This window comes from Eleginops maclovinus, chromosome 18 (genome assembly GCF_036324505.1).
Source record: "Eleginops maclovinus isolate JMC-PN-2008 ecotype Puerto Natales chromosome 18, JC_Emac_rtc_rv5, whole genome shotgun sequence".
NCBI classification, from domain to species: Eukaryota; Metazoa; Chordata; class Actinopteri; order Perciformes; family Eleginopidae; genus Eleginops; species Eleginops maclovinus.
In genome coordinates, this window is record NC_086366.1 from 19,106,982 (window position 1) to 19,120,960 (window position 13,979).

The 13,979-nt window shown below is 42.5% G+C and overlaps 2 protein-coding genes across 2 annotated transcripts in view; one reads left to right on the plus strand and one right to left on the minus strand.

Annotated features, from left to right (window-relative positions):
• The window catches only part of mtus2b (microtubule associated tumor suppressor candidate 2b), a 26,205-nt gene extending 23,879 nt beyond the window's left edge, over positions 1–2,326 (plus strand). Inside the window, exon 15 of the mRNA XM_063907514.1 lies at positions 3–2,326. Coding sequence (XP_063763584.1) covers positions 3–210 — 208 coding nt within the window. The 3' untranslated portion in view covers positions 211–2,326. The remainder of the gene's footprint in view (positions 1–2) is intronic.
• Positions 763–12,983, minus strand: stoml3a (stomatin (EPB72)-like 3a). The gene is made up of 7 exons (XM_063907516.1): positions 12,862–12,983; positions 4,410–4,513; positions 3,922–3,994; positions 3,713–3,795; positions 3,410–3,613; positions 2,777–2,911; positions 763–2,670 (listed from the first exon to the last, which is right to left on the minus strand). The coding sequence occupies exons 1-7, from the start codon at positions 12,935–12,937 to the stop codon at positions 2,482–2,484; spliced, it is 864 nt and encodes a 287-aa protein (XP_063763586.1). The 5' UTR covers positions 12,938–12,983; the 3' UTR covers positions 763–2,481.
• Between the last annotated feature and the right edge of the window lie 996 nt (positions 12,984–13,979).

Here is a 13,979-nt window from a genome sequence, read left to right on the forward strand (position 1 = left end):
AGGCAACTCTCAGAGGATAATGCCAACCTGAAGGTGAACGTGGAGAAGGAAAGCAACGAGAAAAAGCGGCTGAGTTGCACAAACGATGAGCTGCTGTGGCGTCTTCAGACAGGCGAGCTAAGCCCTCGCATGTCCCCCAGCGCCTCCCCCATCCACCGCCCCCTCTCTGGACCAGGCTCTCCGGCTCGCCCCCACTCCTACCATCAATGACACCTCTCCATGAAAGCTCTTGTATCAAATGCTTTCTTGTTTCTGGGATCGCAAACCCAGATTTTTTAAAACTCTTTCTTGAATGTTTAAAGGATTGACCAGTATGTTTATGGACGGACATTAAAGGTCACCCACGTGGTGCATTTCTAAAGTCAACCCCCAGGACTTTTAAACTCTGACATAAAGAATTGTATTAATGATCGCAAGGGAATCCTATATCCCCCTCTTTCTCTATTCCAAATGACTGAACAGACGTGCTGTGGGACTGCAGGGGATTTGTGTCATTTTAGACTTCAGAGAGCAGGATCAAAGTCCCGTGCCTCATTTCCATGTTTTCCGTCCCATCGACATCACCACCTATTCATCCAGCGCTCAGGATGATGGATGTACAAGACATTTCCAACATCACAAGTGCAACGACAAACACAAGAAGCGCCTTCTCCGTCCATTCTCTCCCACCAGCAACTGGTCAAGGCACAGGCAATACTTTGAGTAAAATCACAAAACTAACTGGTTACTCTCAAAGTGTGGACTTTTCTCTGGGGTATGTTAACATTTTCATTCTGAAATATTTCATGTATCAGGAGTGTATGAATGACTACCCATCCAACCTAAATCATCTCTCCTAGCAACTGGATATCAGTGATGACCCTGAAATGTATGATTACAACTCATAAATCCATTGAACTGCCAACACAGTATAGCTATTGACTATAAGTTTGTAGAAACGTGTAAATGTATTGCTCTCTCTGAAGCATGTTCTGTCTTCCAGTTATGCATTTTATTTTAAGTTTACAATATGTGAGTGTGACAATATGGCAGGAAGTGTGAAGAGTAATTAAACTGACCAGGATTTAATCAAATGAAGACAGAAAATATATCATGGTGTTATACAATTTGTTTTTAATGTGAGCTATTGCCCCTTATATAATGATTTCCTACACACATGCAGGACCTGTAGAAACCACCAAAGAGGAAATCATTAAGCACAGCAGTCCACCGTGTATTGTGGCTGTCCTGTGGCTGAAGTTATATCAATATGTTCATTATGTTGTATTCATAATGTTATTTTACTTTCTCTTTCTTTAAGTGTACATTATCATTGCTTTTGAATTGTTGCTGTATCTGTTGCTGCACACTTTTTTTTGCAAACAAATACTGTATTTCTGTTGGTAACAATCTAATTTATACAATATTTCTCTTTTTAAAGCTCCAAAATTTGGTAAAAAGTCCTATTGAAAGGTAAAAACCATTTGTATGTAGGGAAAAAATGTATCTGAATTACTAAGAAAAATCCTGTAAATCTTCAAGTGATTACCTCATTTATTATTTTAGATTGTAATCTCAGGTATTGTGGAGAATAATTAGTCAGCAAAAGGAAGAAACCATGCCATATCTTTTTCTTTTAGTATTAATCCCTTTTTTATTTTTGCTCATGTTTACATAATCACCCAGCTCAAATGTCTGTTTTTCAGGATATACATTAAATATGATTTGGATGTACAGAATATGTATAAATATGTTAAAGAGCAAAGTGCGGGCAGCAAATATATACAAATACATTGAATAAATGTTGCTTTAATATTATAATATAATTCAAAAACAGATCCCCTAGGCACATAACATGTGGAATTATGCTCCAGCAGTGATATGTTTGCAGGTGTTTGGACAGGAAGGCAGATATATTTACCTTTACTGTGTTCTGTAGGGTGGCATTTCTCTCCATCAGGTTCTTCGATTGCACTGATCGCCTATGTGTCCTGTGGACATGACCTTTTACTCATTTACTGAATGTTTTTTTGACACTAAATAAGAGGTTTTGTTTACAGTTTACATCCAATATCAGAGAAGTAGGTGTTTCACGTGGATGTCGATACTTCTGTTGATTGTTTACGGTTAAAATGAAAAAGCATGTCTTTATAAGGTTGTTGTGCATTGTTTTACTTTTATTGTGCATCTGTTTTATTTATTTATTTGACCTCATTCAGAACTGCAACTGTAGCTTAGCTGGTTAAAATATTGTGGTTAGTATGAAAAATGTATGTCTAAACTGTATATGTTGCACTTTGTATTTAAGTATTAAATCACGATAAGAACATAATTTCTTCAAAAGTGATTTGGTGTGGATACATCTTTGATTGTAAAATTATTCTTTGCTATATTTTGCCAATCTTAAAGGGAACATTTCAATACGAAGTAATAACAGTATCTGAAAGAGATACAACTAAAGCTTATAACAGTAAAAATAACTTTGAAGCAATGGTATAATTACTACTTCTTCATGAAGTTCTGCAATAGATCTATGGGCACAGGGAAGATGATGGTGGAGTTCCTCTCTGCTGCGATGGAGTTGAGGGTCTGCAGGTATCGCAGCTGGAGACCAGAGGGTGACTCAGCAATTATCAGGGAGGCTTCTTTCAGAGCCCTTGAAGCGTTCATCTCTCCCTCTGCAGAAATGATCTGAAACACAGACAGACAAAGATTAGTTCTACAAATGTGTGCTATCAACATTTTTCCTATTGCACGGTTAGAGGAAAATTAGAAAATAAATCTTCCGTCTGTTGACCTTCGCCCTGGCCTCCCGACTGGCTTCTGCCTCTGCTGCCATGGCTCTCTGCAGCTGCTGAGGCAGCTTCACATCCTTGATCTCCACTCGCTCCACCTTAATGCCCCACAGGTCAGTGGCATCATCCAAGGATTCCTGCAGGGGAATATAGAATAACACTTCACCCACGTTGCTAAACATTGTAACTCCAGTAATTAGTTATGTTTTATTAAACAATTAATAGTAAAAATAATAACATATTATTGTTCTAAATATTTGTATTTTATTATTTTTTTCTAGTACTGTTTTATGACATGACTTTATGATTTTTTAAGACAAGTTGTAACCTTTTTATGACTTTTTTATGAGCAACTATAAAGTCAGTTTTTAAATATATATTTCACGACATAGGGCCTACGTTATGCCACTGCGCATTTTTTTAAAATATCTTAATGACATTCTATTCTGTGACTTCAATTAATTCTTATGATTTTAATAATGGCATATTATACAATTACCTTTTTTATGTATAATTGAAATGGCCCACAAGTTCGTCTTTTTTAACTAATGTAGGGGTCAACAGAACGTAAATGACTATTTTCCTTTTTTTCAACCATTGCTTTCATGCTGCTATGTAAAATCCCCACTTCTCACCTGCATACTGTGTGATATGCCCTCTCTGTCAGATAACAGTTCTGCCAGGTTTTTGGTCCCAAGTACATTCCTCAGAGTGGTCTGAGCAAGCAGCCGTGTGGATGAGTGCGCGTTGCTCACATTGGCCACAGAGGAGATGGGGCAGTGTATCCGGAAGTACACCACGCCGTCCACGGACACGGTCACTGAGTCTCTGGTTAGGATCTGAGAGGTACAAAGCCGCAGTTATGATGAGGCGTCTAAGCTGATCACACTGATATTTGCATATTTGGTCATGAATGGAACACATGCAAAAAAACGAACCTCTTGTGGGGGGATGTCAAAAGACACAGTTCTCAGATCGACCTTCACAAAAGTATCAGTACAAGGCAGAACGAAAAAAAGTCCTGGGAAAGAATAAAGACCATGCTTAGTTCGTAAAGATTGAAAATAAAGTATTTTGGAACCAAGCAAGTTTAAGGACATTTTGCCCATACAGAATATTGTATATTCATGTACATGGAGGGACAAACCTGGCCCTTTAGGTTTCCTGTCTGTGATCCGGCCGAGTCTGAAAATGACGGCTCGCTCGTACTCCTTCACTATCTGGACGTTAGGAACACAGCCATCCATATAGAGAGAAAAAAACAAAAACAAAACTGTTGGCATATTGGTAGGATTTATATCAGTATAATATACCTAAACAACATAAGCTATTCTAGTAAATATTTCATTATATATAGTAATTTTGAACTATGCTGATCTAACAAAAAAAAAAGCCTCCACATAGTGGCTTTAAAGAGTTACTAAGCTGTTAAAACATAGAGACATATAATGATTAAGTGATCCTGGTTATGTCACATGTGCATCCCCCATTATCATTTAAATAATTACATTTTATACTTTAAGTTCTTAATGTTCTTAATGCTTCACTTAATAGATTAGAACTTTTTTGATTGTCATAAATACATTCTAGAACAGGGGTAATCTTACTGAGTACATTACTAAGAATATGCTGTACCTTAACACACATGAACAATGTAATCGGGAAGGTTGCTGTTACAAAAAGAAGGGATATGAGGACCAACAGCCAGCCGAAACATCCCAGACCTCCTGAGTGTTTATCTGTACCGAGAGAAAAAAGCATGAGAGGGATTGTTTTGCATAGTTGTCATGGCACGTCTGTTCCACATTTATTGTAAATGACCACTAGCAGTGTTTTATTTGGATTATTATTTTCTGTGCTTTATCTCATGAGACCTTTATTTTGACATCGGGTTGTCCGCAGGATGGACTAGTCTCAACGCGCCCACGCTCGTTCACGTAAAAACAGAAGAAGGCACGTTACGTAAGTCGATACATGAGTAGAGCCAGAGACCGAACATATAATTGTAATTAGTACCTAAAGTGTTTTTTGTGAACTGTTATACCACTTTGTTTGTTTAACAGCATTCCTGGTCACCCCTTTTGAGTCGGTGCTTGATTTGTTTGACAGTGGTACTTTGAGTAGTTCGTAGAGTCGCTAGCGCGCTCATTCACGTCTAAGTTAAGTTAATGGCGGCAGCCTTCCCTGGATCCCCCCTTTAGCACCCCTTGATACGCGGAGCGAGGTATGTAGTTCATGTAATGTGTTATTTCATACAAATGCATTTCATACGTTTGTGTAAATAATAATGAGATTCAGTTCATGTAATTGTTGTTGCCTGCTATTGCCGTTGTCAATGTGTGACGCTAGCGTGCTAAAGCGCATTTGTCTAAGGACTATTTTGTATCCGGCTAAATTGCCTTTGTTATTTTCCTTTCAGTTTTCACGGTGTTGGTGCTATGCACACTCATCTGAATTAAAGGTTCACCCGTATTGAAACACTCCAAGCCTGTTTATTCAACATTGAGGGGCCGCTACAGTGAAAACTCGTCGCTCGACGTGGAGTGAGGATCAGCTCGACGCCATTCTGTGATGCATGACTGCCACCTTCTGTTCGGACGCCCGCACTTCAGCCGGCACCCAGGCAAGATCAGTCTACTTCGTTCATGCCGACTGCCGCACAAAAGGCAAGGGGACTCTTTTGATTGCGAACAGTGATATTCATGTAATGGATTGAAGTCACCTTTATATAAAAATATACTGTACATGTTTACAAGGTAGCTTTAAATATACAGAAGGGTATTTTCATTTAAAATATAATAACATTTTTAAAAAAGGACTATTGAACCTGTTAATGTAAAATAGTTTATAGGTAAATCTGTATGTGTTAGCATTCATTGGTAAGCTGTTTGTGTGCTAGCCTACATTTTGTTGATGATAATCGCCCAGTGCATGTTTGATATCAAGCCTTTGCTGAGTTGTTAAGCTATAGTTCAGTACAACCAAACAGCAGCACAACTTCAACTAAAATGTCACTTAATGGAGAAGAAGTAGATAGCACACATTCACAAACAGATGACCTACATCCAGTCAGGTCTAGTTCACGTGAAAGAACATTTACAGAAAAGGGATTAGAGATGCACGAACAGGAAGCCATTAGACACAAGAAAGCATTTATGAGAGCTTATGGCTCCTGGAAAGAGATGGCAGGGAAAGTTAGGACCGCACTCAAATCATTCTGTTCTCAAGATGAACTGAATAAAATCAGAGAAGATATCCAAATTCGACACAATGCAGTAAGTGAATGTTATGAGCCCATTCAACGCAACCACAATGCCACTCCAGACATAGTACCAAAAATGGATGCTTGTATAGCAATCACTACAGAGATCATCGAAATAGTAGAGAAACGACTAGAGACTGTAGAAGAGGTCTTCAATAGCGAACTTGAGAAAGTACGAGTGAGGATGTCACTTAATAGGGACGAGTATGGGTCTATCTTCGGACACACAAACACAGATACTGTACTCTCTCTAGCAGAAAATTCAACCCACTCAAAGGGCTCAAGCAAACATGTAGATGCGGGAGCAGAACTCGCAGCTCAACAAGAAAAGGTCAAAGCAGTGCACCAAATACAAGCTCAAGAAGAAGTTCTTAGCAAGTTAGAAGAAGAGAAGCAGCTAGTGCTTAAAAGGTTAGAAGAAGAAAGGCAAGTAGCTCTTAAAAGGATAGAGGCTAACATGCGGCAGGAAAGGAAAAGGCTACAGCAAATTCAAGCAGAGTCAGAAGTAAGAATAGCAGAGGCGAGAGTAAACGCATACGAGAGCCTTGAACGTGACTCCAGAGACTGGCTAAAAGAGACTGATCTCACAGCTGAATTCAAGAGCCAGCTTAATCCAACGGCGAAAGCCTACCAGCATCCACAAGCACACGCCACTGCACTAGCATCTCCTGAGAAAGATGGCCTTACCCAAGCAATCCTTACCTCACTCAGTATGAATCGCCTGCCTGCTCCGGAGCCACCAAAGTTCTCTGGCGAAGCCCTGAAATATGTAGACTGGAAGATGTCCTTCATGTCCCTCATAGACCGCCAGCCTCTCCCAGCTCATGAGAAAATGTTCTATTTGAAAAACTACTTGAGCGGAGACGCACGTAAAGCTGTAAAGGGATTCTTCTACAGAAACTCAGAAGAAGCATATCAGGGGGCTTTAAAGGTCCTGGAAGAGAGGTACGGAAACCCCTTCATTGTGCAAAGGGCCTTTAGAGACAAGCTCATGAAATGGCCCAAAGTTGGTACCTGTGATCCTGCTGCACTTCGAGAGTTTGCTGACTTCCTGAGAGGATGCGTGGAGGCAATGCCTCATGTGAAAGGATTGGCCATCTTGGACGACTGTGAAGAGAACCACAAGCTGCTGAAGAAATTACCGGACTGGATCACACGAAGATGGAGCAGAGTCGTCTGTGAAAGGTTAGACGAATCTGGGGATTACCCAAGCTTCTCCTGTTTCACAAGGTTCATCCAAAAGGAAGCTCGGATAGCCTGTAACCCTGTCACCTCTCCACTTCTGATCCAGGCCACAGACGACAGGCAGCCCAAGAGAGCTAGAGCACTTCACACGAACACTAAAGGGAACAATCCCACGGAAAGGGTCGAGAAAGCATTGAGCACCAAGTCAAGGCCACCTTGTCCTATCTGCAAGGATGAAACGCACAACGAAGAGCTGAACGTAGAGACTAAACCAGTACAGCTCAAACTGAGCACCATGACAGCTGTTGACACACCCATAGCAATTAAAAGTGTCCACGGCCTACAAGTTCGAGGACTAGAGTCTGAAAAACAGATTCAGCTACGCCAAGCCTACACTCGTGACTTCATCCCGGTCGACAAGTCCTACATCCCAACTTCTAAAACAGCGCTGCAGTGGCCTCATCTAAAGCATCTAGCAAACAAACTTCCACTGCTGATGGACTGTGAAGTGGGACTGTTAATCGGAAGTGACTGCCCGCTGGCGTTAGCCCCCCTGGAAGTCGTCACAGGAGGTGAAAATGATCCATTCGCCCAGAGAACGGAACTCGGCTGGAGCATCGTAGGCTCATCCAACCCACATCTGGATCGCCAGGGAAACCAGAGATACATCCATCGAGTGACAGTGAAAGATATACCAGCGCCATCAACCACTGATGTGCTGAAGGTCTTGGAATCAGACTTTAATGAAAGGAAGTATGCAGACAAAGACAAGTATGTGTCACAAGACGACTTTCGCTTCATTCAGTTCCTGAGTGACCACATAACTCAAAAGGAAGATGGACACTATAAAATGCCCCTCCCTTTCCAGAGCACAGAGCCTCCTCTGCTGCCAAACAACAAGAAGCTGGCTACAGTTCGACTGCAGCACCTAAAGAAAAGATTGAAGAATAACGAGCAGTATAAAGAACAGTACAAGGCCTTCATGAAGGATATGATAAAGAAAGGCGACGCAGAGCCAGCCTCTCCTGCGATAGGAGAGCTGACTACGTGGTACATACCACACCATGGGGTATTCCACCCCAAGAAGCCAGAGAAGCTAAGAGTCGTCTTTGACTGTTCAGCGAAGTTCCGTGGTCTCTCACTAAACGATACGCTGCTAACAGGTCCGGACCTGATCAACTCCCTCCTTGGAGTGCTCTGTCGTTTCAGGAAAGAAGCCGTAGCCATCATATGCGACATCGAGAAAATGTTCCATCAGTTTTATGTTTCTCCTGAACTGCGGAACTACTTACGGTTTCTCTGGTGGGAGGATGGAGACCTCGAAGCAGAGCCTCAAGAGTATCAAATGGCTGTCCACCTATTCGGCGCGGCTTCGTCACCCGGATGTGCCGACTTCGGTCTGAAGTATTTGGTACGCCAACATAAAGAAGAGTACCCATCAGCGTCAGCCTTTGTCGAAAGGAACTTCTACGTGGATGATGGACTCATCAGCGTCCCCTCCGTAGAAGAAGCAAAGGAGCTGATTGTTGAAACACGAGAGTTGTGCAAGAGAGGAGGTCTGCGTCTACACAAGTTCAACTCAAACGAAAGGTCAGTTCTGGACTCTGTGGACCCAAATGAGAGAGCAGTCACATCTGAACCCCTCAATCTCGACCTAAATGCAGCTCCAGCGGAACGTGCTCTCGGTATCCAATGGTCCCTCGAACATGACACCTTCAGCTTCAACGTGAACCTACAGACCAAGCCCTCCACACGTCGCGGCACCCTATCAGTTATTGCTTCTTTGTACGATCCAGTCGACTTGTGGCTCCGTTTATCCTAACTGGAAAGTGCATCCTTCAGGAGCTATGCCGTCGAGGCATCGGATGGGATGACCCACTCCCCAAAGACTTAAGCCCACGGTGGGAGAAATGGAAGAGCGCCTACAAAGGCTGAAGGAAGTCTCAATACCGAGATGCTACCAACCACAAGGCTTCTGCAAAACTGTCACAAGGGAACTTCACCACTTCTCGGATGCCAGCAATATAGGATATGGCTCGTGCTCCTATCTGAGAAGCAAGAACGAAGATGGTAAAGTTCACTGCAGTCTCGTGATGGCAAAGGCTAGAGTTGCACCTACAAAACTCACAAGCATTCCAAGATTGGAACTTTCAGCTGCGGTGGTCGCTGCAAGATCAAGTGTCATGCTGAGAAACGAGCTCGAAATGCCGATCCATGGAGAGTTTTTCTGGACTGACTCCCAAGCTGTCCTGGCTTACATCAACAATGAAGCAAGAAGATTTCATGTCTTCGTTGCCAATCGTGTGCAAATGATCAGAGAACACACCAACCCCAGCCAGTGGCACTGCATAGACACAACAGAAAACCCTGCTGACCACGCGTCGAGAGGTCTCAATGCAGCAGACATCTCCTCAACGAACTGGCTACCAGGACCCAAAATCCTGTGGGAACAAGAAATACATTCAGAGTCTCACCTCACTCCAGAGTTGCTCGTCGGTAATCCTGAGGTCAAGTCAACGCAGGTGTTTGCAACCAAAGTTGAACCTTCCCAACCAAACATTCTTACCCGTCTGAATCGATTCTCCTCCTGGTCAAAACTCCTGAAAGTCATTGCAAGAATCAAGAGGCTGAATTCAAAGCGAACCCATTCCGGCAAACCTGTGAGCGTGGAAGAACGCGAGAGAGCTGCCGAATCAGTGATGAGGCTTGCACAAGAAGAAGCGTTCTCCCAAGAGATGAAGACACTTCAAAAGGGAGGAAGTCTTCAAAACTCTAGCCCTCTGTTTCTCTTGGATCCCATCTTAGAAGGAGGTGCACTTTGTGTCGGCGGGAGACTGGATCGGTCATCCCTAAGCCTAGAAGTCAAACACCCCTTGATTCTACCCAAAGAAGGACATATTACCAAGCTGATCTTGACCCACTGCCACGAGAATATCTGTCACCAAGGACGAATCAAACTCTAACAGAACTTAGAGCCAATGGGTTTTGGGTCATTGGTGGAAGTAAATCAGTTGCTAAACTGATACACAGATGTGTGAAGTGCAGAACACGCAGTCGGCCAGCAGAAGAACAACGCATGGCTGAGCTTCCTAAAGAGCGCATAGAAGTCTCTGCTCCCTTCACATACTGCGGCATCGATTGCTTCGGCCCATTCATCACCAAGAAAGCCCGCAAAGAGCAAAAGCGGTATGGCTTAATCTTCACCTGCCTCGCCTCTCGAGCTGTACACATCGAGATGCTTGAGGACTTATCCACAGATGCATTTATCAATGCCTTAAGATGCTTCATCAGTCTCAGAGGAGCCGTTCGTCAACTCCATTGCGATCAAGGAACCAATTTCGTGGGAGCTAGAAATGAGTTTGAAAAGGCACTGAAGCAATGTGACACCAAAACGACCGAGAGCTTCCTCGCAGAAAAGCAATGTGAGTTCATCTTCAATGCTCCCTCAGCAAGTCACGCTGGCGGCGTCTGGGAGCGCCAGATTCGGACCGTTCGTAATGTCCTAAATGCCACACTCCATCAATACCCAGGCAGACTCGACGACTCTTCCCTTCGAACTCTGTTCTATGAAGCTATGGCCATTGTGAACAGCCGTCCGTTAACTGTAAACGGGGTGAATGATCCTACCTCACTCGAGCCATTAACTCCGAACCATCTCATACTGATGAAGTCCAAGATTGCCCTTCCACCGCCTGGCAAATTTGAGGAGGATGTCTATGCAACTAAAAGGTGGCGAAGAGTCCAGTACCTCGTCGAACAGTTCTGGAGCCGATGGAAGAAAGAATATCTCATGAACATCTCCACACGGCGAAAGTGGCACACGACTCGGCGCAACATTAAGGTAGATGACTTAGTCATTATAAAGGAAGACACCCCTAGAAGTCAGTGGCACCTGGGACGAGTGGTTGAAACCACAAAGGAAAGTGATGGACTAGTGCGTCGCGTTAAGGTGTTAGTAGGAGAAAAGACATCAGGGAAACAAGATCGCCCTACCAAACCTTCGATTATAGAAAGGCCCATTCAGAAATTAGTTCTGCTCCTCGAGAGTGAGTGATCAGTCTAGTTGTCTACACCTTTATCCCCTCCTTATGACATAGGCTACCTTTTCTTAGTTATTACGTAGTACTCACCTGCACATTTCTAGAAACAGTGATACAGACATAGGACTCAAGTGTGAGCCGTTCAGTCAGGTTGATCCATGTCTTCACTCTTCATAACATGAGTGGTGGGAGTGTAAATGACCACTAGCAGTGTTTTATTTGGATTATTATTTTCTGTGCTTTATCTCATGAGACCTTTATTTTGACATCGGGTTGTCCGCAGGATGGACTAGTCTCAACGCGCCCACACTCGTTCACGTAAAAACAGAAGAAGGCACGTTACGTAAGACGATACATGTGTAGAGCCAGAGACCGAACATATAATTGTAATTAGTACCTAAAGTGTTTTTTGTGAACTGTTATACCACTTTGTTTGTTTAACAGCGCGCTCCTTCACGTCTAAGTTAAGTTAATGGCGGCAGCCTTCCCTGGATCCCCCCTTTAGCACCCCTTGATACGCGGAGCGAGGTATGTAGTTCATGTAATGTGTTATTTCATACAAATGCATTTCATACGTTTGTGTAAATAATAATGAGATTCATTTCATGTAATTGTTGTTGCCTGCTATTGCCGTTGTCAATGTGTGACGCTAGCGTGCTAAAGCGCATTTGTCTAAGGACTATTTTGTATCCGGCTAAATTGCCTTTGTTATTTTCCTTTCAGTTTTCACGGTGTTGGTGCTACTCTTGCATACTCATCTGAATTAAAGGTTCACCCGTATGGAAACACTCCAAGCCTGTTTATTCAACATTGAGGGGCCACTACATTTATTGTTGCTGTTTTTTTCACAAAATTAAATAGTGACATGATCCAGTTGGACAGCATCTTTTATCAAAGTGACACAAAACATCACACAGTCAGGCAATGAGATGTACAGGTAAAGAAAAATGTGGACCCACTACCTTCTATCCACCCTTCTCATTTGTCACTACCAATGTAATTCATATCTGAGGGGAAGTCATGTTACTTATCATCTAGCAGACTCACAGGGGAAGCTGCTGAACTATTGATGTACCATCCCGATAATGCTTACACTGTGGTGTAGTTCTCTCCTTTGGTTACAGAAGGGAAATTACAGGAAGCATTCAAAGTCAGAGGGTATATTTTTCAGTCAGTATAGGGCTGCAACTAACACTTATTTTAATAATCTAACGTATCTTGATTTTTTTTTTTTCTTGATAAATAATTGATTGAAATGTTAAAAAAAACAGTAGATACTAAATGTGCGCAAACAAAAAGAAAGAATGTAGAAACACTAATACAAGCAAAGACTTGGAATCAGAATGGGACATGGAATATAACTTAATTAAAACAATTGAAAACAAAATAAAGTAATAAACAAAATGCTTTATAAACAAGTTAAGTTATTTTTGTGCCAAATAATTGTATAATCTCTGATTGTCAGATAAACAGGAGCATCCCTAGAGTTCCTTGATTCCTATAAAGAGTCCCTCAAACAATTTGCTATCCCTGGCATTTTTAATCCTCATTTAATGACAGTCAAAGGCTTATTTTTTGATGGATCATAAAAAGTATTTACCTTCGACATTCTCCACAGCAATCTGAAGTTTACCCTGTGTAACCATCTCCGCTGTGCTGGACGTTGTTGAGATCATTAGTGAGTTTGTTGTCAGAGTGATGGAGCAAGTGAAGCAGCGCAGCGCCTGTGTACCTGTTTGTTCTCCCTGCTGGGTGTGGCCTGGCCCCCTCCCCTCATCACAGATAAACTCATACCCCCTGCTTGGTGTGTGACTCTTGGACTCACCGTGTAGTGCAAACAGGTAACATGAACCACAGAGCCAGTCTGTTGCTCCTGTATTGGAAAGCTCAAAGTTTAGCTCTTGTGCTTTTCCATTATACTCTAACCTTCACGCCCAGGAGTCTGACACCTGTTGAGTGCAGCTTATGAATAAACAATAAGTGGCATCGAAGTCATGAAACATGAGAGCATTAACAGTCACAAGGAGATGTGATCATGCTCTCCTCCTTTCTCATGGTAAATGCAAAAAAAATCCCTAAGAAAATGTGTTTTGTTGTTTAAGTTTTGTAGTTTAAAGGTTTAAGTTAGGTAGTTTCACGTTTGTTAAGTTTCCTTTTCATGGTCTAAGTAACATTAAGATTAAGTATTATTGTTTAAGGTTAAGTATATCAGTAACTGCAGCCTCTGTCAAAAAGTTGTTATTCCAGTTTCAGCTTTTAACAGCGACCAAATCCACCTGCAGCCTCCACCAACGGCCTCCACCTGCTGCCTCCACCTGCATCTCAATATTCCCTGACATGAGGGCCAAAAGATGGGTTTGTAAGCTGACCTTTCTGAAAGAGGTTTTTAGACTTCTAGTCTTTCAATATAGTGCTTACATGTTGGGTTTTCATACATCAATATTGTCAACATATTGCTACCACAACAAATCCTGTGCCAGGTAAAAATCCAGCATATTTGTGTTACAATGAAGAAAAAGGTCTATCCTGTTTTAATTGTACTTGTAAATCCTAACCTGAGTGTGTGTTTTTGCACTGTGATGTGCCCGTCCTCCAGACAGGAAGGAGAGTCTCTTTATGCCGGGCAGAGGGTGCCAAGAGGCCTGCAGGCTGCAGACGGTGTTCAGGCTGCAGGGACGACCAGAATCAGAATACCTTTAATCGTCCCACAGAGGGGAC